This window comes from Phyllostomus discolor, chromosome 4 (genome assembly GCF_004126475.2).
Source record: "Phyllostomus discolor isolate MPI-MPIP mPhyDis1 chromosome 4, mPhyDis1.pri.v3, whole genome shotgun sequence".
NCBI lineage: Eukaryota > Metazoa > Chordata > Mammalia > Chiroptera > Phyllostomidae > Phyllostomus > Phyllostomus discolor.
Window position 1 is genome coordinate 49,074,534 of NC_040906.2, and position 21,121 is coordinate 49,095,654.

General features: G+C 41.4%; 1 protein-coding gene across 3 annotated transcripts in view; it reads left to right on the forward strand.

The window, feature by feature from the left end:
• WIPF1 (WAS/WASL interacting protein family member 1) overlaps positions 1-17,719 on the forward strand; it is a 120,857-nt gene extending 103,138 nt beyond the window's left edge. For all 3 annotated transcript variants that reach the window (XM_028509837.2, XM_036023274.1, XM_036023273.1), the window contains exons 4-8: positions 3,203-3,385; positions 5,292-6,050; positions 9,711-9,923; positions 10,868-10,981; positions 14,729-17,719. In XM_028509837.2, coding sequence (XP_028365638.1) covers positions 3,203-3,385; positions 5,292-6,050; positions 9,711-9,923; positions 10,868-10,981; positions 14,729-14,784 — 1,325 coding nt within the window. In that variant the 3' untranslated portion in view covers positions 14,785-17,719. The remainder of the gene's footprint in view (positions 1-3,202; positions 3,386-5,291; positions 6,051-9,710; positions 9,924-10,867; positions 10,982-14,728) is intronic.
• The last annotated feature ends 3,402 nt before the right edge of the window (positions 17,720-21,121 follow it).

A 21,121-nucleotide genomic window follows, 5' to 3' on the forward strand; every position in this document is an offset into this window, starting at 1 on the left:
TCCAACTACTCACTTTGCGTGGTGAACACAAAATGCAACCCAGTGCATGCCCTTGTTATCAATGCAATTAATGGGACACCGAGACTGCTGTCACAAGCTCTTTGCCAGTGACAAAGTCCATCTATAATTTTGTATTCACAGGTGAAACCTCCCTGGGCTCATTATGAAAATGTCAACCACAGTTACGCATGACATAACACTTAAAGTCAGCCTTGTCCTGCAGTTTGATGACTCGTGACCAGTGCCAGTTAGCGGTCTTTAACTGCTTTAGCTTCTCTACTGAAAGATCCACTCATGGATGCTGTCTGATAGTGCATGGATTGCTCTGAATGTTCAGTTCCATTTAAAGGTGTCCTATGGAAATGCAACATTCCAAGATGTATCATTCATTAACGAATGATTACTGACAATAGTTAAAATCAGTAAAAATTCCAAATTTCTTCTATCAGCAGAGCTCCCATAAGTATCCCCAAAGCTCTGTACCTAGAAAAGATACAGAGCTAACAAAGGCATGATAAATCTAATCCAGAAAAAAGAAAACACAAATAAAATTAGAACTCAAGAAGCAGATAAACTAAGAGATTTAAAGCAGATTTTTTTAAATTAAGGATGCTACCATGAAGTTATATGCAAAATGATTTTGAAATCTTAATTTTCTAAGAAAAGCATAAATTTACCAATATTCCCTTATGAAGCCTCAATTAGTAAGGAAAAAGCTGTAACCTTTATTGTATTACTTTCCCTCCTAAAACCTTAGAGCTGGATGATTTTATCAGTGAATTCTTTCAGGTTATACGAGATAGCTAATTCAAGCCCTGGCTGGCGTAGCTCAGTGGATTGAGCGCAGGCTGCGAACCAAAGTGTCGCAGGTTCGATTCCCAGTCAGGGTACATGCCTGGGTTGCAGGCCATGACCCCCAACAACTGCACATTGATGTTTCTCTCTCTCTATCTCCCTCCCTTCCCTCTCTAAAAATAAATAAATAAAATCTTTAAAAAAAAGAAACAGTAATTCAAAAGCCGTATGAATTCCCAAACACAGGAAGAGACCAGAAACTACCTGTATAATCCTATTGTCACAGTGCGATGACGGCAGCACAGGAGCAGGAAGAAAGCTTATATATCAGTGTGTCAGGGGGCCTGCAGTGACATCTGGAGGCTCTTTTAGTTGTCATAAGTGGTGAGCTGTGCGTTCCCACTGACATTATTGGGTAGAGGTCAGGGATGCTGTCAACATTCTACAGAGAACAAGACAGCCACCCACAAGAAGGATTTACCTGACCCAAATATCGGTTGCTCCAAGGGTAAGAAACCCTACTATAGATGAACCACTTAGGATCATAGATGAGAGGGTACTAACTAAAAAATAAAATTAAGAAATCTAATTCAATATGTATATTAAAAAATAATTCACCAACCAGGGTTTATCTCATTTTTAATGTTAGAAAGTCTATAAATTCATAGCAAATAAGGAAAACCATATAACTTAGAAACAGTAGAGGCAGTCTCATTAAAATCAAAATGTTTTCCTTTAGCAACATTAATAATTTACATTATTACAGAAGTTATAACTTATATAAAACAGAAATAAGACACAACTATTTAAAAAGAGGAAAAAGAGCCTTTATTTGAAAATCATATGTCTACTAGAAAATTCAAGATGATTTTTTTTGTAAATTTCAAGTTAAAAAGATAGCAAAGTGTTTTATTAGATAGCAAATGAAATTTCCTGGTGCCAATAATAATAACCAATAATAAAATTTAGTAGAAAAAACATTCCTTTCACAATTTTAAAAAACAAAAATGTGTTCAAAGTAACCCTAACAAAAGGCCTGTGTGACCCGTATCAAGCGAATTACAGAGCTTTCCTTAGTAGATCAGAAGACATGGAAAGTAAGCCATGTTTCCAAAAAGTCTGATTATTATAAAGTGTCAGGTCTCCCAGATTAATCTGTAGATCTCAGGTAACACCCATCAAAGACCCAGGGGCAGAACTTTACAAACAGTGCTTCACCTCAGAAAATGCACATACATGAGACAATTTTTTAAAGAGGGCATTATCATGGCTCTCATACAGATATAAAATGCACATATATCAAAGATTTTATTTTGCTTATTAATTAATGAAAAATGATGTTATCAGCATGATGTTTTCAGTTCCAAATAGAATTCAAAGTACCACACATGCACAGGCAGGCAGCTAAGTGCTGGAGCGAATTTACAAATAAGCACTAAATGGGTCCGTATCAGTTGCATTCCACTGAACACAACCAATTTGCATTTCTGTGACAAATACTATTTGTATTATTATCATTTTTCTAAAATTTACAGAGCGGTAAAATAGCTCAAAGGCAATGGGAAATAATACAGAATGCTAGAATTAATCATCTTTATCTTTGTTCTTCCTTTCTTTGCCCATTTCAAAAGCTTTCACAATATTTTTGAAATAAATGCAAAATAAAACAAAATCTTTGTACTGTCAAATTGCAAAAAAATTTTAAAATGTGAAAGCCTACCATTGGGCTTAATGATATTAAAAAGTTAAAATCAGCCTAAAAGACCATCAAATAAGTAGATGGTTAAATAAATTACAATACATTCATGTTCTAAAACACTATGCAGTCCTTTAAACTCGTGTTTTTAAAGAATATTTAATGGCATGGGAAATACTAACAGTAAAGTGTTAAATGAAAAAAAGCAGGCTAGAAACTATCCAGTGAATTTTAGTCTTAATTTTAAGAAAAAATATATGAAAATGAAAAGACACTGGCAAGGAAAAAACACACTAAAAGAGTGGTTATTTCCAAGGAGTAAAATTATGAGATATTTTATTTTTTTAATTGTTACTATTTTCTTTCTTCTCACCTTTTACCACATCTTCTCCCTTGAGACTTTCTTTGAAGATCCTTACATTCAGCGAACTGGTACTAACTCACACGGCAGGCGGCCGAGTGGGGGTGTGGCAGCAGGTCACCACCTGTACTCCCTGTTCCCACCACTGGGCCAACAGCTGCCCTGGAGAGGAAAGAGTCCCCTCCTTTCCAGTTAGGATGGGTGAATCCTTACTGTCCTGCCTGTTAATGAAATTCCAGTTGTCTCCCATGGGTCCGGGTTGCATCATGGTTCTTTACTTGGGCCAGAACTGGTGAAGTGCTCTTTCAGAGTGTTCAAACCTGTGTAAAGACTGTTTTCTTCCTCTGCAGAACCTAAAGGATCTGGTGGTGGTGGCGGTGGTGGCTTCGGTGGAGGCGGCGGATATGGCGGAGGAGGTGGCGGTGGTGGTGGCGGTGGTGGCGGCGGCTTTGGAGGAGGTGGGCCACCCGGTTTGGGAGGACTGTTCCAGGCTGGAATGCCGAAGCTGAGATCCACAGCCAACAGGGACAATGGTAAGGAGGGTCTCCTTCTCTCTCAGTTACTGGAGATCAGGGTGCAGTGATTCGGAGGCTTGGCATCCTGTCTTAGACACTGTGCCCTGTAAAACATTTTAGAATGCTCAAAATTGTTAACATTTTTGTAAGAGAGACTCTATGTAGCATCTTTTAAAAATTAAATCAGTATCTGACAGCTCCATTGGGCTGTTATATATTTGTCCATTGTCCTTGGGGTAACTTGTACTTTTTGTACTTTTCTAACGGGTGAGCTGGAGTGGGAAGGAAAGAAAGGAACAAATGGAACTTGCCACCCCTGGAAACTCTGCCTGGTGACCTGGCAAATCCAGCTTCCCTTGTGAGGTAGCCTGACCACGCTGTCGAGTGTAGTACACACTTGTGAGCCACTTTTCACACACACTGTGGAGCATGTCACGTGGAATAGAATTACCTATCTTGCTAAATCTAAAAAGGTATTTTCTATGACAGACATCCAGCATATCAGGGCCCATGATCCTAAGTCTTCTCTGCAGGGAGCCCAGGAAATGAGTCCCGCCGGACTGCCTGGGAGCCTGATGGCAGAGGGGAAAGTTGGACCTGGTCCTGCCTAAATAAAACCTCACAGAGGGCATGAGGCGCGCTCCGGACTATCGCAGAAGCTCGTGAAATTGTACCATGGAACTTTCTTTTTTTCATGGTTATTGTTAGAAGAATTTTATTTCTAATTCTGTGATCTTTTAAGATGTTCACTGGGAAAAGTATGAAATTCTCACATCGATACCAAGATAAAGGCACTGAATCCTCAGGGTTAGCTGACTGTTTTAGCATTGGATGGTCAAAATCTAGAAAGAGACTCAATAATATGAGAGATTCTATCTTGCTAGACCTGCATTTAAATTTTAAGTCATTTATTTAAAATCCACCCAAAGGATTTGAGGTACTGACAAATGCATGCATTTAGTACTTTAACAAAAAGTGAAGAAATCAAGGCAAAAGACAACTGGGAGTAAAATAATAAAATGAAGATGGAATTCAAATTGGCGCATAAAATGGTATACCAGAAGTACATGTGTTCATTGTGTACTACTCGTGTAATAGAGCCTATCCATGTAATGTAACTGCAGTTTTAATCTGAACTTGGAAAATATAACTTATTACAAGTTGGGGTCATGAAATATACCACACAGCCGAGGACAATATATCTTTTTTCTAGTACTCAAGTCAAAAAAAAATTTCTGGCATTCACATTACTCCAATGTATAAAACTATCCAAGTGTCTGTCAGTGTGCCTTGGATAAATCTGAACTCCTCTGGCCTGCAAGGCTCTTTGTGGGCAGGCCCCACAGGTGGCCGCTGAGGGATGGCCACCTGGGCTCCGCTGCCAGGATTCCTGTGCTTGCCTGCCCCTGGCTCACAGGCCCCGGAGTCTGGCTTTTCCTCTGAAGCTCATTCCACGTCAGGGCCTTTGCACCTGCTGGTCCGCTGCCTAGAGTGTTGTTTGCTTTGGGGGTCAATCCCATCCACTGGCACTGACTCTTAATTAAATTTTGACAGTTTTTTTTTCTGTTTCTTAGTTCCTTCTTATTGCAGTCATTACTCTCCCATTATACTTTTGCACCTTCTTTTGAGAATTTCTCTTCGAAGAGACTAGGTAACCCCTCCTATATGAAGATTTATACTGGGACAACTAATCTCTTCACCTTAAATGGCTGTTAGTTTTTTAGGCCTAAGAGGTACTGGGGCAAGGGATGGTGATCTAGTCCTCTTCCTCCAGGAAAGACCGCACAAAACCTGATTTAAATAAATAATACTTGCCTGTATTTATAGCATCTAGGAAAGGACTTGCAGTAGCTGGAAAGGTATTCTAAACTGGTTTCTTTAAGATTCCTAATTTTTTAACTGAATTTTCCCCCCTGTTCTTCAGATTCTGGAGGAAGCCGACCCCCGGTTTTGCCACCGGGAGGAAGAGCCACATCTACCAAACCCTTCTCGCCCCCAAGTGGCCCAGGGAGGTTCCCTGTGCCTTCTCCAGGCCAGCGAAGCGGACCGCCCGAGCCCCAGAGGAACCGAATGCCTCCCCCGAGGCCCGACATGGGCTCGAAGCCTGATAGCGTGCCCCCTCCAGTACCTAACACGCCAAGACCCATTCAATCAAGTCTGCACAACCGGGGGTCCCCACCAGTGCCTGGTGCCCCCAGGCAGCCTGGCCCCGGGCCAACTCCCCCTCCTTTCCCAGGAAACCGAGGTGCTGCTTTTGGAGGAGGCTCCATCCGTCAGAGCCCCTCAGCCTCATCCGCCAACAGGCCTCCCCTGCCACCTACCCCGGGCAGGGCCTTGGATGACAAGCCCCCACCACCCCCTCCCCCGATGGGCAACAGGCCCTCCATCCACAGGGAAGCCGGCCCACCTCCGCCCCCCCAGAACAGCAAGCCCCCAGTGCCTTCCACTCCGCGGCCTTCCTCCTTGTCACAGGCCCCACCGCCGCCGCCCCCCAGCAGGCCTGGCCCTCCCCACCTGCCTCCAGGTTCCAGTGGCAGTGACGAGATCCCAAGGCTCCCGCAGCGGAATTTGTCCCTCTCCTCGTCTGCACCTCCCTTACCTTCACCTGGACGTTCGGGCCCTCTTCCTCCCCCGCCCAGTGAGAGGCCCCCTCCTCCAGTGAGGGACCCACCGGGCAGATCAGGTATGGCAAGACATGGGCGGGGTTGTCTCCCTGAAACCCCGCCTGCACACGTGTCACTAATGGTCATACACAGAGTCCACCAGGAAGCTTAAGGGACCCCTCAAACTGCTTTCATCTGTTACGCGACACCTACCACTGTGTGATTTCATCCTGACCTCATGTAAAACGTCTGTGATTCAGAGATGAGACCGAGTAACCGATAAAGTTCAGTGATCACAAACTAGTTAAGAGAAGAGGCTAGAATTTTCATCATCCATCTCACCAGTTTACAATTCCGCCCCCTAAAGTGATTTTAGATGTCTCGATTAGAGAACTAATTCCCATCTCCTATACGAGGGCCCCATTATTTCAATAAGAAGGGCAGTTATTTCAGAGCTAATGAGCCCCTCCTGCACTGCTGTCTCACCTGTCCAGCTTTCAGGCTCTTCCCTGCTTATTAAAGACAGTGTTAGCCCCCCTTTGCTGTTTGTGGACATCTGTGACACACAGGCCCCTCGGAGAACCAGATAAAGGTGCAGGCCTTCGCCTCACAGAAACGCTCGCGAGTGTAAACTGGAACTCTGCGCGCTGTCTCCTGCATCGGAGGACCTGCTGAGGCACCTCTGTGGCCCCTGCCCAGGGCTGAGAAACCTGGATGAGGGAATAATTACTTTCAAAATATGAAATGAAATGTGCAGGTTCCCCAGGGTTTGTACTTTATTATAATAAATTATTGATGGAGTCAGAGAAACTAAACTACTTTTAAATTTTAACCTTATGCATACAAGATGTTTGGAAATGGGGTATTTTTTTTTCTCCTGGTGAAGTTAACTGACCTTTGACCCTGTGACCTCAGAAACCTAACAGATACCATTCTTTAAACCAGTAGTCCTCAAACTTGACCTCATACTGGAATCACTGGGGTGCTTTAAAAACTACAATGGGCCCTTCCCCAGGGTTTCTGGTTTCGTTGTTCTGGATTTTAGATGGGACATCGGGACAGCGGGATTGTAATGTCCCAGTGACTGTAATGTGCAGAAACGTTTGAGAAGCACTCCCTCAAGCGGTCCTGCCATGGAGAGTGGGCCACAAGTGCAGAAAGTCACTAAGCCCTTCAGTCCCGTCCCTAGACGTGCACCGTCTCATCGAGTGTTCTTCAGTGAGTTAGCAAGAACGAGCAGTCAGACAAATGAGATGCAGTGTTTCCTTTCTGTACAAAAGCTATGGATTTTCCCCTAGAGTGGCCGTGGAGCTGTTTGCGTGGCTCTACCAAATAGGTGAGTCAACAGATTAATAAATCTGCCTTAAAATAGGGTAGACAGTGACATAATTATAACATTTAGTCCTTTCATTATATGTCATAACTGTTTATTATAGAATAAGGAAGTACAGAAAAGTAGGAAGAAAAAATATCATCTATAATCCTGCCACCAGAACCATCCAGAAATGATCATTGATAACATCTTTGTATATTCTTTCAGGCTTTTAAAAATGTACACACACATATATATATGTATGTGTGTGTGTATATATATATATATATATATATGTTTACAAAATTAGTATCACACTACAAATATTGGTTGGCAATTTGATTCCTATTTAACAATATCTTCTTAACATTTTCTGATATGACACAACCTGACTTTTAATGACTGCATATTATTAACTCCTCCAAAATACCTTGGTTCCTTAATTCCTCACTTGGTCATATAAGACATCTCCAGATCTTTGCTATTGCTGATAATGCAGGAATACATTCTTATAGTCAAATATTTATGCACATCTCTATGTATTTCCTCCAGATGAATGCCTAGAAATGGAATTTCTAGGTAATGATTATGCACAGTAAACCATGGATTTATAGGTACTGCCAAATTGGCCTCTAGAAAATTCCTACCAATTTACATCCCCACAAGGAACACATGACAGGTCACCTAGGGCCACCTGGATTTTGAAAGATGGCTCAGCTTCATTGTTGGGAGAATAGGCTTTCAAATTTGACAGATTTGTAGTCAAATCCTGGTTCTTCCTCTCATTAGCTTCCTGACTTGGTCTTTTTAACTTTCCAACACCCTGGGGCTTCTGCTGTCTCCACACCTCTCAGAGCTGTTGTAAAAATCAAATGAGGTGAGGATGTGTAGTGATTGTCTTATTTCCCAACATCAATGACCACTTTTATTATTAGGCTGCCAGTGGGAAATAGAAATGTGTTCTATTATGCTTGCCCAGGTTTGGAGCAGGGGGCTGGAAGGTTGGAGAAGAAGGAACATGAACAGTCATTTAAAGAGAGAAAGATCAAGTTGATCGAGTTGTGTAGTACCAGGCCCAATAACAGTGGAGGTCTCATTGACATTGGGTGACAGTTATGTGGTGGGAGTACCAGTGAGAGACACTCCTCTCCATAATAAATCTACTCCTGACTGGGACTCCAGCCGTGACAAGCAGATAGGACAATAAGGAAACCCCACCAAGTGTCTGAGCCAAGACTTCCAGGCCCGGCTATCTGTGATGGGCAAGTCATTCCTTTAAGGTCCTCTGATTGGATTCTGAATCTGCAGTTAACAAGAGGTTATAGTCATAGCAGTTCAAGACATTGTGTTACATAAAATGGCAGCCTCTGGCAAGTGGAGTACACTGCCGAAGATCAGGAATAATTACTAAGTCCATTTTGGTTTCCATGAAAAAATGCTTAAGTTCCTCTTTCTTCCTTTCTTTTTTTTTTTTTTAAATTTACTCGTGACCCAAATAGCCTCTGCATTTGGAGAATGGAGAAAGCAAGATAGGTCCCTGTGTATTATCAAAAAGAATTTACTTTGAATTATTTTCTAGGAACTTAAAAATTTCTGATTATACCATACTACTGCATTTTTTTAAGAAGTGGTTTCAAATACTTATGTAACCCTTTTTATTTGCCTTTGACTAAATATTCCTGGCACTAGTGCAGTGGGAAAGGTGACTCTTCGGTGCTCTCTGTAGATAGGAAGCCGAGCTCCACAGGGTAAGCGGCCCACTCAGGGCCGGGATCCTGCGTCGGCATTTGTAACCGTGCACCTTGATGAGCTATTGTCACTCCCTGTGTTAGTCTGCCTCCCAAAAGAGGAAGAGCCAAGAAGGAACTTCTGCTGTTCTCGGGATGATTAACAGTTTCCTGACCCCACTTCTGCCTGGAAACAGATTGTGTGCTTCACAGAAACATGCCTGCAGAACTGGCAATAATGCTGTGAATTTAAAGAACTTAATTCCTCTGAAGTTCTAAAATAACTTAATAACTACTTTTAAAGATTCTTTTATGAAACAACATTTAATAAGTATGCCATAGTAATTAGTCCAACAGCTGTTTAAAAGGATATGAAAATGTGTTTTAAGTATGTAATAGGTTGTCAGTATGAACAGATTATCACCTGTTCTCAATTTAACTGTAACATCTCCAATCTCAATACTAACTCAAAGCCAACAGAGCCATTCAGCTCCAACATGCACCCATTTCACATCTGTGTATACATATGAGCATTTCTGAGTTTGCATGTGTCTACTCCTTGTCTGAATCTCCTAGGAAGTCTCCATGATTTCTCCACCTTCTCTAGTAGAAGGGCATGTATCCACCAGGCACTCAATAATTGCATGTTGGTGATGGCCATGGTAAGGTATTGCCCTTAATTGTCTTTTCTGTTGCTCTAGGCCCTCTCCCACCACCTCCTCCGATAAACAGAAATGGCAGCACATCTCGGGCCCTGCCTGCCACCCCGCAGTTGCCATCCAGAGGAGGTGTGGACAGTCCGAGGGGTGCGCCTCGGCCTCCCCTTCCTCCAGAAAGGCCTGGTGCTGGGGCCCCTCCTCCACCTCCACCATCAGCATCAATTAGAAACGGCTTCCAAGACTCTTCATGTGAAGGTGAGGTGTGGTCCCAGCTTCTTGGAAACACACAAGCTATCGAGCAGCAGCTGAGTGAGAAATTTGTTTGTGTTTGTTAGTGTGTTTACATTTCTTCTTTGCAAGACCCCTATCGTTATCACGCTGCTCTGCTCCGACTGTCTAACCCAGTGACTTTCAACCTTTTTCATATCGTGGCACAAATCAACTAATTGTTAAAATTCTGCAGCACACCAAAACACGTATACTTTGGGCCGATCTGATAAAAAAATTAGGTTTAATTTTGATTCATTCACACTAGATGGCTATTGTTGTGTTATTTTTTATTTGACAACCTAAGGGAAAAAAGGTCAGTGCCCCTGATTAAATAGTCAGGTATTGCACATTTTAAAAATTCTTGCAGCATACCAGTTGAAAATCACTGGTATAACCATTTTAGGGCTCACCGTGATTTCAAATTAAAAATAGTAATGCCCCCGTCTCCACTTTTCAAAACGGCAGATTTTGTTTCTCTGTTCCTTGTTTGAGTCTCATTTTGGTTAACTTTCTAGAGATGCCAGAATTCTAAAAAGAAACATTTTTATAGCTTACCTTATTATCTACCTTTCTAAACAGTTTGCTGTAGGGAAGAGGCACAACAGCCTGCAGATATTAAGCAGCTTACCTCTGCTTCCATATCAGAGGGCCCCGGGGGGTTCCTTCCACTGGTGGGAGAAATGATTAAGGAAGGTGTCCCATGCCTGAGCCCCCAGCTCCTGAGAGGGACTGGCTGGGTTTGATTGGAAGACCAGTAGATGGGATTGATGTGCAATCTCAGTGACACCTCTGCACTTCCCGCTTTCTCCTAAACTTCTAGGCATAAAACTAGAAGTGATCTCTTCCGTTCTATTTCATGATATGCCTTTCATTCCATCTGTTCCTAGTAGATTGTCGATTACTGAAGGTACTGTTTGTCTCTCCCTCAGATGAGTGGGAAAGCAGATTCTACTTCCATCCGATTTCTGAGTTGCCACCTCCAGAGCCATATGTGCCAACAACCAAAACATATCCCAGTAAACTGGCAAGAACTGAAAGCCGGAGTGAGTATTCCTGCAAGGACTTTTGGTGGATTCCCACTTGAATAGCCTGGGTTATATACAGCTGAGGGGTGCACGGGAATCCAGGCTCTTGCCTGGAGTAGGGAGACCAGAGAAGTCACTTCTGGATTGGAAGCCATCTAAATTCTGGTAAACTCCCCTTCTGCAGCCAGTGAAGAAAGCAGAGGTAACCAGAATGAGAAAAGATCGTTTTAATGTGTCATTACTAGCCCAAAATACTTCCAGGCTGCTAGTGAATTAAAGTGTATCATTTTGCTTGTTTAGAGAACCATCCCCCATTCTCATCTTCCTGAGATGGCCCAAATAGAACCATCTTCTTTCTATTCCTATTAGCTTTGAGACTGGCAAATGTCTTATTTAATCATAACAAAAACTGACTGTAACTTCCCTTGATCTTTTAAATATATCATAATCATAGCTTTATAGAGCATCACACAACATTTTCAGTGAACCCATAATCTCTCCACATAACAGATATTTTCATTTTATACGTTCTTGTCTAATTTTTATCCAGTGAATTCTGATTAATTTATATGGTTATAATTATAGAGTACAGTTTTTTTGGTGGTGAAGTTTATATAATATTGCTTAGTAAACAGTTCCCTATTTTATCATGTGCTTTTTATTATACCAGTTTCCATCAAGTCAGTATTTAATAACTTAGTTTACCATTATTGGACACTTAAGTTGTTTCTGGGGTTTTTTTCTTAATATAATGCTACCATAAGAAATGAATCACTTTTCCACTATTGGAAAAGAATGTGAACAAGAAAAGGAAATGGAAAAAATAATATTTTACAATAAATGTATAGAACTGAGAATTATCATGAAATATACATATATCACTAATAACTGATAAGAGCCTTAGCTTCAGAAACAAACTCCCAAAGCAGAAACGAGTGGAGAAAAGGCGTTCAAGCGTGTCGAACAACTGTCCCTGTGTCCCAGCCTTGTCCTTAAGCTCCAGGCAGAGCTCCGTATGCATCCTCGGAGCCTGCTGAACTTTCTCGGCCCGCAGTTCTTAACTCTCAGTTTGCTCCCAGCCTCAGAGCAGATTAGTACCCGCTGAACTCGAGGCTGGTTAGAAGCAAAATTACAGACTTCAGGGAGACTTGACAGGTGGCAGAAAGAGGAGATGGGGACACGGAGCTGTGCTCTGTGTCACAGCACGGGGCAGGTCACTAAGGACAGGTCAAGTTGTGCTTTATGCCTCTGTTGAAGATTTCAAAGAATTTGAAAATATTTTAGAAAAATTTCCATGAACAAATGACAGAAGTAAAGGGAATATTGTTGTTTAAAAGAAGTTTAGCTCTGGCTGGTGTGGCTCAGTGGGTTGAGCGCCGGCCTACGAACTGAAAGGTCACTGGTTCATGCCCAGTCAGGGCACCTGCCTGGGCTGCAGGCCAGGTCCCCAGTGGGGGGTACGTGAGAGGCAACCAATGGGTGTATCTCTCCCACATCAATGTTTCTCTCCCTCTCTTTCTCCTGACCTTCCCCTTTGTCTAAAAATAAATTATTAGAATTTTTTTAAAACGAAGATTAATTTCTGGGAAAACTCATTTATGTGGAATAATGTATTCCTAGATGATGCCTAATAAACAAGGTGTAACTACAGTGAAAGTTATCGCAGAGGCGGCGGTGGTGGGCTTCACACGGGGTGAATACCTCTGCATCTGTGTGTGTGCTTATGCCATAAGAGGGTCTGCTAGCTGATAGGGGTACAGCCTGTTTTTCTTTCCTTTAAGGACTCTAAATATTTTCCTGATTTCTACTGTAAATATTATATACATGCAGGGGTGGGCAAAAGGGGGTTTACCACTCTTTGTGTGGAAAATGACATGCAGGTTATGATGATTATAAGAGCTTTACTAACTCAGAAGAGAGTCACAGTGGTACAATGCACTTTCTTTTGCCCACCCCGTGTGTGTGTATATATATGTGTGTGTGTGTGTGTGCATATGCACGTATATATATGTGTGTGTGTGTGTGTGTCAGTAATAGAACCGTATTCCCCTGCCCCTGTAGAGTTTTAATTTAATAGCTGACCACATCGCCTCCCCCATCTGCCTGTCTGTAAGACTTTGTGAAGTCCGCAGGCTGGAGCTGTGTCCTGCTCACTGTTGCATCTTCCTAGAGTGTCACAGAGCCTGAAACATGCTAGACACTTAAAACTATCTGAATTAGTGAACTAGTGAATTAACTTCCACTGCCCCAAAAAACTTTTTGTAGACTTAAAGTTCTAGCAATGTATATTTTAATATTTTATACTGATAATGGATGATCTCTAAAAAATACATGAAGTATGAACAAATGGTTTTATTCGCTCCTGTCGCTACCCTGGCCTCCAGGCCCAGAGCCCGATAGGGCTCCCAGGCAGCCTGGAGCAGTGCTGCCTCATGAAACCTGTGCACAGGCCAGCCCTTGTTTTGCTAGCCATTTGTGGTGTGGCAGCTGCTGGTCCAGGCCCCATGGCAGGTGGCTGGCTTATATCCAGATGAGTCTTCCCTCAGATGCCCACCCCAAAAAAGATTTGGTTGGGATGGTAAGAGGAACAGGCAAGGTAATGCCAGTGTGTTCCTCTGCCCCCTCTCCTTGCCCAGAGATTTAGTTCTATCTCGGAAACCCCTAAGTAGGGCTGCTGTCAAGGTGCTCACTGAGGAATGTTTGGTGCCAGCCCACCTGGGTCGCAGAGCAGTGGCCATAGAAGACACACTCAGTTGACATGTGCCCCTGGTGGACATGCTTAAGCACCTGAGCACCTGTCCCTGTGCCTAACAGTCATAAGATCCTCAGAAAAGTGTGTGTGGGACAGATGAATTTCAAAAATTGTGAGTGGATTTTAAACCTGTATAGCTCACAAATAAGTATAGTTTTTAAAAGAGCACTATCGACAGAATGAAAAGGCAACCCCTGAAATGTGATAAAATATTTGTAAATCATATAGCTGATAAAGAACTAATATGCAGAATATATAAAAAATTGCTACAGTTCAACAACAAAAAACAGCCCAATTTTTAAAATGGGTTGAATACTTGAATAGACATTTCTCAGAAGATCTGCAGATGATCAATAAGCACATGAAAAAATGTCCAATATTACTAATCATTAGGGAAATACAAATAAAACTACAACAAAATGCCACTTCACACCCATTAGGATGGCTACTATAAAAAACAGATTGGTTAGAAATTAGAAGATGCCTAAATGCCCAAAAACGGGGATTAGATGAATAACCTTAATATGCCTATATAATAGAATGCGGTGTGTCATTAACAATTATATATGTAAAGCATAATGACTTTGAAAGATGTTCAAAATGACTATATATGATCCAATTTTTGGAATACAGAAAGGAACTGTTTATATAGAGAAAATATACAAATGATGTTTTTTTATTATCTCTGGGTAGTGCAAGCTTGGTGAATTTTTTGTTTTGTTTTCACTTATCTATTTTTTTCTAAACCTATAACAAACACATACCATGTTTGTGATAAGAAGGAAAACAATTTTTTTTTAACTTTCTTAACTTGATGCAGGTAGTCTGTAGCCAGAGGTGGGTCATCCACTAGTAATTTCGTTCAGATCCCTACGTGCTCCTCCCTTCCCATCCACACGTGCTGGTCACAGGGTGTAGGGTTATGTATACCTTTGTGAACATCTTTGAGTTACTACAGTGAGAACACAGGCTTTCTAACCAGAATTTATCTTTTGTCTATTTTTTTCACCAAGGTGGATCCAACCGAAGAGAAAGGGGTGCCCCACCTCTGCCGCCCCCCTTGAGGTGATCCTTGCCTGCTCTTCTCCACCCGAGCCCCGCAGCGACTTCTGCTGTTGCTATCAAGAGTCGCACACCCTCCTCCCTCGTCCCTGTCATAGAAGGAGTAGGGAAGAAGGGAGGGTGACACGGGAGTATGTGTGTGAGGGGTGGGAATCCGATAAAGAAATGCACGTAGATCTTTATTCTGTGTATATTCTCAAAGCTATTGCTTGCTTCAGCTACAGCCCAACAGTGTGTACAGCTTAGGGGCCAACTGGCTTTTATGGCAAGTAGGCAGAGATAAATTGTGTTCCAGGTTTCAGCCAACCAAGTTCAAATTCAAACAGTCACCGTAAATTTGCTACAGACAATATTAAAGTCCCTGAGAGCTGCTTGCTTCCATGCCTTTTTTGCATGCTTGGCCTCCTGTCTGTTTCCATGAACCATGGGCCACCTAAGCAAGTTGCTGAGCAAGGGCTCACATGAAGTTTTTGTGGTTAGAGAGTATAATTTTTGGCAGCCTGAAGCAGGCCGCAGGACAGAGCTGTCCAAAAGAAATATAGTGTGAGCCACATATACAATTTAAATATCTCTAGTAGCCACATTAAAAAAGAAAAAGAAATAGGTGAAATTAATTTTAATATATTTTATCCAAAATACCATCTGGCCTGCAATTAAAATAGTAATTATTAATGAGGTATCTTACATTATTTTTATTTGGTACTAAGTTTCAGAATCTGGTTTTGTGTCTTGCACATAAAGCACATCTCTCTTTGGACTCGTCACATTTCAAGGGCTCAGAGGCCACATGCGGCCGGTGGCTGCCATGTTGGACAGCACAGGTCTAGAAGACAGAGGATAGCGCAAAACCTCTTGTTTAAAAAACAGAAGATGAAAGACGAGCTTTAGCAATTCAAGAAGTAACTAAGAGTAAAGTTAAGACCCAACACCTTGCCTGGCAGGTAGCTTGACCTTAGATTTTGTTCCTTATTCTCTCTCTTCCCTTAACGAGTATACGAGTGTTGCTTTAGAGTACCAAGATCAGAAATTGCTCTAACAGCGTTTACAGTTATGTGGAGTAAAGCCATTGGAAAGGAACGAAAGCCTGTTGGGACTTCCAGGCTCAGCACTAGCAGCCTGGAGCTCACCCGTCAGCTGCACTTCTGCCTGGCCTCCCCGCTTGCTCCTTGGGGTGGGGCGGCGCAGTAGCAGCGGGGAAAGTCAGGGAAAGGTAGCAAATCAGAAACACAGAAAAAGGGGCCAGATTTGGGTTGATGGGTGAAACTGTAAAAATCTAAATCTGATGCGTATGGGGTTGAAAGAGATTGTTGCTGGAATCGGAGGAAATTTGAAACTGTCCGGGACAAGGAGTCGTTTGCCCTTGGATCTATGCAAATGAAGCTCCCAAATGGGCCACAGGGAAGAGCCAGCCTTGCCTTTTGATGTATGATTTTGTTTACAGACTTCACTGGGACTTTTAAATCTAACTATGGAATTGGAACAAAACATTTCCATTTAGATATTTTATACAGTTGATTATGTTTGAAATGACCATTACTTATTTTTTTAAAGCCACATGGCCACGTATGTGTATGCCTACATAAACTTTGTATCATGGTTTCAGTGCGTTGTTCATGTATTACTGGGAGATGCTAATGAGAAACCAATCCAAAGATTTTGAAAGAAGCATTCCTATTTATAGAAGAAATAATTGTTTCATTTATATAAAAGCAAAAGAACTTAGAGTTCTAGTAAATGGGATGTCTAATAAATTATGATATTACCCATTGAATATATTGTATTTTTATATCTTGTCTTGCCAAAGTCCTGGGCTTAGCACATTACAGATCTTGGGTTCCCGCCCTCCTCTGCCATTCATTTGTCTTTCAGGAACTTGGGGTCCTTTACCCAAAGAGTCAAGAAATATAAAGGTATAACAACCTTGGCAAAGTATTTTTACAAAAAGTTCATATTTTGGTAACATAGCAGCAACATCACTTTATTATTGGACTCTTTGATCAGATATCATTCTTTAATTGATGATTGATTAAAACTCCTGTGAGAAAGCCTAATGACCCACCTCAGAAAAGGGGCCTTGCTGGCGAATATGGCAAAGAAAAGTGTCAGCCAAAGAAAGTGGGTTGGAGTTTTATAAGGGAAAGCAAGAATGGCCAATTTCCTCACACACCCCAACTCTGCAGGTGCCATCCTAAAGTCTGAAATGGGGCCACAACTTATAGTTGCTATTCACCCAGGATAGAGATGTTTTAGAATGTGTTTTTTAAGTGAATGTTTCATTAATACACTTATACTCTTGCTTTGAAAGTTAGAAACCTAATTGCATCCAAAACTTTAAATAAGTTCTATGCTAATATTTTTAACGATGGTAAATCATAAAAATGAATAATCTTCTTCCCTGAAATCAGAGCTTATGTGTGTTTTTTTCCATAAAACTTCCGGGTAAATGTATTCAAGATGCAATACAGTATTTTAACATTCACATATCATTTTATATGGAAATGTATTACAGTATTAAAATTCAGTGTTCAGTATTTATTTCACTGCATTTTATTTAGTAAAAGCTGGGGAGAATGTTTAATCCAATGGTGCCTTACTTTGTGATTTGAAAGAAATCGACTTTTTATGTCTAAGTAGCAGATTATTTGCATATTTGTAAAACCTGTTAGGCCTTTATATTTTAACTTGTAATACAGATTTTGTTATCTGAGTAGCAAAAATGGGATGATTGTTAAAGCGCCCCAACATTTTTGGCATGAAATTAATTTTCCCTGTTTATAGTCAGGGACTGTAAAGGAGGAAAAAAATGTTTTTCATACCACTGCACTATGTAAACATGCACATTTTCCTATCTGTTTTATCAGGATAGTTTAAATGGTGGGCGAGAGTCTACTTGAGACATCTGCCTCTGTGTAAGTTAGCCAGACAATAAATAAAAGCAGAACAATATGAGTGTCAACTGGTGGTTTTTATTTCAGTATTGTCTATGTAAATATGACCAGAAAAGCAAATGTCTATTTTCTGTTTTATACTCTGGTAAAGAAAGACATTTCAAGGAAAAGAAGGAAGAAGGAGGTCTGTATGAGTAAGTAGTCATTGCATCTACTTTCTAATACCTTCTTTCTTTTTCCTGAGAACCTGTCTCTTCATCCAAATCTGTTGATGGTTTATTTGAGGCAGATGCTTCTACCCTAAGGTAAAGATGGATGGTGTAAGCAGTGAAAGATAAAATTACAAAGAGTAGCACTGACATGGATACATTTAGGAAAGGCCAATAGGAATTGAGGAGGCCTGATCATTTTTAAAATTATCACCTGTGGGGGGGGGGGCGGGGCCTGTGTACATATCTCAATACAGTTAATGGCTGACAGGTTAGGAAGACCTGGCTTCGTCCTCACTTGCAAGTCACTTAACTTCTCGGAGCCTGTTTCCCCATGCAGAAAGCGGGCAATCTCGCAGCATTACTAAGTGCAGCAAATAAGATGATACACTCAGCCTGACTACTCTAAGTGCTCGGGGAGTGGCAGCCACCGTTAGTGCTTCCCAGAACCAAACCGACTAGAGGGAGACTCGCTGGTGCACTTTCAGCGGGAAGCAGTAAGAGCAGGAAAATGTCCCTGTCGGAGCTACAAAGCAACTCCAGACAGCAGTCACCTCCCATGCTGTCTTTCTGCCCCTTACACCTCCCAGGCCTGGAAAATGAAAATCCACGTTGCTTCAGTCATCAAATAAATTGTTAGATTCAGTTTGAAATCATAGATATTGAGACCTGGAAAGAGCCATATATATAGGGAAGCCTTAGAATTTATCCACAGTAGGACGCTTTTAAAAGTGGAAGGGGGTGCTAATAACTGCCTTGGTGCAACTGGTATAAATCAGGGCTGTCCTGGCAAATTGGGCCATGTGGTCACTCCACTCAGAGGTCATCTAGTCCAACTCTGTGGCCTTACAGCTGGATGACTTAAGGCCAAATCACATACTACGGGTAGACAAGCAGTATAACTTTTCTCCATACCACACTCAGTTCTTTTCATCCCTCCCACCTCTAGCTAAAGTCTGTTTCATGTGTCTTTCACATTTGCTGGAAAGAAAAGGAGAAATGACAAGTTTCAGAGTCAGAATGAGCCCTAGACACACAACCCTGGACTGAATCCTGGCCCTGCCACATGCTCCTTGTGAGACTGCAGAGAAGTTATTTAAGGGCTCTGAGCTCTAGTTCTCTCAACTCCAAAATGGTTACAAAGCTTAAGTAAATATATTAAATATTTGGCATATGTCAGGCATTCAATGAAAGTTCCATTCTGTTTCCTAATTCCCTTGTCATCAGACTAGGCCATAGTCAGGAAAAATGTTTCAATGCATTCAAAGGAGTCTGATAAAATTTAATTACAGAATTCTAAAGATTCTTAGGGAAACAAGTCTGGATGTTATTAGACAATGAGCTGAAATTTAGCTTGTCTTGGCTAGGACGGTGCCAGCCAGAACACCTGGACTATATCCACCAGGGACTCAAATGTGTTTCAGTAAAGAGGAACTCCCATTTTTTTCCTATTTGCCGTCTTTCTTATTAGCAAGTGAGTTAAAGATCACCCGTGGGAATGCTATCTATTTCAGATAGGTAATTGGGAAACAGATAATTGGGAAAACCTCAAAGCTTTAAGGAGCTGATGTATTCCTTGTTTTACATCTATTCATTCAAATCATCAACACACACTTACAAAACACAATCAACAATTACAATTTAAGCATTGGAAATACAAAGATCCACACTACACAATGGGGAACTACTAGTCCTAGAACCAAGAATATGCTTAAATTGTAGATCCAAGAGGAACTTCAGCCAGTAGGCACAACCCCACTCAATCACTGATTCTGGAGTGCTCCTACCAGCTGACGGGGCTCTAGGGTTGGCTGTGTGCATGAAAGGGAAAGTGCCTTAGTGCTTTCTGCTGAGACTTACTCTTGGAACAAAGGCATGGATAGGTCCCAAATGAGGCCATGAAATAAATGAAAAGTATCACAGTAGCGAAAACACAAATGTATACCATCAACATTCTATCCGGTGTACTTGTCTAGATGGCAACCCCCATGTATTGTCTTGATTCTTCATCTAACCACCACCGATTATTAGTCACCTACTATGTACAACAGATTGCACTAAGGTCCTTGCAAGTATTATTGCATATGTTATTGTAAGTCTTTGTGACTTTACACATGGAGAAATCAAAACCTGAATGGATTAGAATTTGACTCAAGCCACTTGCCTTGAATCGATCCAGAATTCAAACTTAAGGCTGAGTAAATAAATTTGAATGGAGAGTCATAATGTTAATTTATCATTTGCCAGTTTAAAAATATACTAACATTTTGTAAAAGCAAGGACATCTTTAAGAAGGTCAAAACAAGGAAAGACCTAATCTTAGAATAAAACACAGTAGGCTCAATTGAGTAAATACAACTTCATGGAAAACTCACTGGATGTACATTGTCCCTCTTTTCCTCACTGAGCTATGGACTGGCTCCAGGCCTGGACCAGCCGTTACCAGCCCACCTGGGTGCATTGCCACTTGTAAGTGATCTAATTTCTTTCAGTTCTTCCATTCTTTGCAGCTTGAGGGGTAGTTATGATACCCACCCACCTTGAGTTTCTTAAAGAAATGCTACGTACTTGCACTTCTCATCTCATCTCATCAGATACCTGCTGCCTTTTAAGTGATCGCAAGGACACTACATTCAGAGGTCATTTCAAGAAACACCTGCAGACTTCTGAAAGTGCCCCATCTCAGGGTCAGGCTGCAGTGTGAATAGTTAACTTGCTCTCCTGTGTGTCTCCCTTCGTTATCTGTGGAGTATCTCTTCCATTCATATTATAAATTTTTAGTATTTAATTTAAATACTAAATACTAAATACTAAATACTAAATACTTTTCCTGGGAGTTGGAAAAGTCATGTGGTTCTTTTAAATTCCAAATACTAGCATTCGCTTTTCCATAATGGCCAGAAGTAAAGTTTGTGTTCTTTGCCTCAGTCATACAACCTAGCACTCATTCACAGGAGAAATGGAGCTAGAGCAAAATGACACACCATATTTTAAAAAATCGAAATAAGTGGTTTTACAATTTTAAAGCATTTTCTCATATATTACGTGATTTTTAACCCCTATGAAAGAGGAAGAAACTTATCGCCCATGTTACAAAAGCTGGACTCAGGCGCAGAGATGATGACAAGATGCAAAGGTCTCACAGCTGGTGGGTAAAAGGAGCCAAAACTAAACACTCTCTGACTGTTTCAATCACACTCTTTAAATTGCGTTTTTACCCTTATTGCCTTCCTTCATTTGACAGGTA